The 3,321-nt window shown below is 44.9% G+C and overlaps 1 protein-coding gene across 1 annotated transcript in view; it reads left to right on the forward strand.

The window, feature by feature from the left end:
• Positions 1–3,321, forward strand: part of CD163 (CD163 molecule) — a gene marked incomplete at its 5' end in the record, with an annotated part of 33,205 nt that overhangs the window by 24,598 nt on the left and 5,286 nt on the right. Inside the window, 3 exon segments of the mRNA XM_014587107.2 lie at positions 1,242–1,550; positions 1,905–1,940; positions 2,155–2,265. Of these exon segments, the coding sequence (XP_014442593.1) occupies positions 1,242–1,550; positions 1,905–1,940; positions 2,155–2,265 (456 nt within the window).

Genomic DNA, 3,321 nt, shown 5'->3' on the forward strand with positions numbered 1-3,321 from the left:
GGGAATGGGCAACCTCCAGCATACCTAACTCTACCTGTACGGTATGACTGGTTTTATTTATTTGGCCTATATATTCAGGATCAGTGCTCATTATTGCAAAAAATACCATAGTCTCCATGCTCTGCTTGAAAGTTTGCCATCTCTGTGAAAAGATGAGGAGCAGGGAATAGTGATTTGGTGTTTGACTATTGAATGATCTATTTTATCTTCCCTATTTTTTTTCCAAATATTATCTTGCTACACTAATGTAAGAAGAAAAGCAACCAGAAAGATCTCCATTCCAAATCTTCTTACACTGTGAGAAGATTTCCATCTATCTAGCCATCTCTCAGTCTTTTTTTCTATTTGAGAGAACTTAACATTACACATTTACAATGTGAACTGTATTGAGTTGACATTTTCTAAGATTTATATATATTTGATTCACTATGATTCTTAGTTGAGGATGAAATATATCCCAACGGCTGAAAGGATATATACTTGCAAAAAAAGATAAATTCTGCAAAAATATAAATTGTAAAACACACGTTAAGTAAAAAAGATTTTAACACAGGTTTTTTGTGTGTTCGTTTATTTGTTTGTTTTAAAGAAGAGCTACTGGACTTTTATTTATTTAGGAACCAGTAGATGGCGTAATGGTTACATCACTGGATTCCTACATAGTTGACCGTGGTTCAAGTCCTAGATCTGGCAGCTTAAAACTCATACTGGGCGTGTGTGTGCGCACACCTAAAATTCCAAGAAGAGAATGGAGGAAAAGGGATTGCAGCATGGCCACCGCCCTGGGGGGTGATTTCCCTCTTTCTGTCTTTTTGTCTCTCTGGCAAGCACACGTACCCTATAGCAAAAATCTCTCTTAAAAAATATTTTTTACTTATTTACTTATTTGGTTTTTGTCATAGGGGACATGCATTCTCTGGAGAGAGAAAAAGAAAGGGAAAGTGAGAAATCACTGCCCAGGGGTGACAGCCATGCCACGATGCCCCTCCTCGATTCTCCTCGGGATTTTGGGTACACATGCACATGCACCTGGCATGATTTTCAAGCCACCAGGTCCAGGACTCAAACCACACAGCTGATCACGTGGGAGTTCAGTGCCTTAACCACCATATCCCCTGCTGGCCCCTTAACATAGATTTTTTTTTTTTTTTTAATAAGAGTTTCACATTTTTCTTTTCCTCTGTGACCTCTTAGGGGATTTTGTCTTCTCAGAAACAACCTACATGTCTCTGATTTTTCAGACAAGATCAGACTTGAAGAAGGAACTACCAATTGTTCTGGACGTGTGGAGGTCTGGCACGGAGGATCGTGGGGGACGGTGTGCGATGACTCCTGGGACATTGACGACGCTCAGGTGGTGTGCCGACAGCTGGGCTGCGGCTCAGCTCAGGAGGCGCTGAAAGAAGCAGCCTTTGGTCAGGGGACTGGACCCATATGGCTCAGTGAAATGAAGTGCAAAGGAAATGAGTCTTCCTTGTGGGATTGCCCTGCCAGGCCCTGGGGGCACAGTGACTGTGGGCACAAGGAGGACGCTGCTGTGAGGTGCTCAGGTGAGTGCTAGAAGCCGGGCTGGAGCTCGGACTCTCTGGCGGGAAGGAGGTGTGGACAGTGAAGTGTGTTGTGTAAAGGCCAGAGAGATCGACAGAGGATTTGGTGGGGAGAGTCACGAAGTTTCCACCTGAAGGAATCATGAGATGCTGTTGATTACGTTTGCCTTCACAAAGGAAAAGCCCACAATCTACGCGTACCTCTACGCGCAGAGAAGCCAGACTAGGAGGCTCTAGCTTCAGCCGGGAAGAGCCGCTGCTTTGGCGGAGAGGCGCTAAGGGCTCAGACAAGGATATGGTAGGATTCGCTCTGGATGTCACTCCCAGAATTAAGCCTCTTTCTCTTTTCTCCTGCAGAGATTCCAGAGATCAAAGAACCACTAAATACTGCAGGTACTGCCTGGGTTTAGGAGCGTGGGATCAATTGTCTGCCTGACTTAGAATCCTGCTTGCTTAGACAAGTAGGGTTGGGTCGGCAGGAATTTTGAAGATTTGACCTTTATTTCTGGGGTCCTGTACCTGACTGAAGAGAGAGAAGTGGGTAGAATTAGTAACTCGTCTTTTAACGAAGACCTCCTCCTCTCTCCTGATGCTCACTGTCGTCTAGGTCACAAGTTCCTTACTGCTTTCGGGATCATCCTGGGGATCGTTCTGTCGGCTGGTCTCATTGCATTGCTCTTCTGGATTCAGAAGCAAAGACAGAGGCAGCGGCTCACAGGTCTGACCCACGTTGCAGTCTCTCTAATGTGCTCATAGCGTAAGAGCTTGCTTGGGAATATACATACACATCAAACCCCAGACTCAAGTAGACTAAGGCTCTATTCAGTTTCTCAGAACAGAGGGATCAAGATTTCAGAGGAGAAAAGGGGTTTCAGTCTTACTGGTAATTCCTGTGCTCTTACCTGCATGCTTAATTGGGACATTATAGAATTGTTAGTTCAGAGTGACTGTGCTATACACGGCTCACAGTGAGGCCAGCAGGTGGCAACAGCGGCTAAGGCACTGGATTCCCACATGGCTGCCTGAAACTCACACCAGGTACAAGTGCGAGCATGCCCAGAATCCCAGGAGGAGAGTGGAGAAGGGATTGCGATGTGGCCATTCCCCCGCGGGGTGATTTTTCACTTTGCTTCTCACTGTCTCTCTTGGGCTAGCACATGCACCCAGTAGCAAAAAACTTTAAAAGAAAAAAAGCTGGACCAGCAGTTGGCATAATGTCTGTGTCATTGGACTCCCATGTAGTTGACTGCAGTTTTAGTCCCAGACACATGTGCGTGCGTGCCCAAGATCCCGAGAGGAGAATGGAGGAGAAGGGATTGTGGTGTGACCATCCCCCAGGGGGGGTGATTTCTCGCTTTCTGTCTCTCTGTCTCTGTCTCTCTCTGTCGTTCTGGTGAGCGCATGTGTCCTATAGCAAAAACCCTCTCCAAAAAAAAAATAAATAAAAGCTTAGAGCGAATCCTATATTTGCCCAAATATTCATTAGTTCTTACTACAATATAATACCATTATTACAAATTTCACTGTTCTGTGAAAAAAAAGTGCCAGGGTCTGACAATACAGACATTGATAATAAGGTATTTTCATCTTTGTGGAACTTCAAGTCTAGCAGGAGGGATATACACACTGCAACGCAGCATTATACATAAACACCAATAGGAACAGAAGTGGCGCAGAGAAGAGTGGAATTGACTGAAAGGGGACGGGGAGTCCCAGAGGCTTCCAAGAGGCTTTTGAGACCATTTTGAAAATAACCATTTAAAGAACTGATTAA

This window comes from Tupaia chinensis, unplaced genomic scaffold, assembly GCF_000334495.1.
Source record: "Tupaia chinensis unplaced genomic scaffold, TupChi_1.0 Scaffold000183_1, whole genome shotgun sequence".
In the NCBI taxonomy this organism is placed as follows: Eukaryota; Metazoa; Chordata; class Mammalia; order Scandentia; family Tupaiidae; genus Tupaia; species Tupaia belangeri.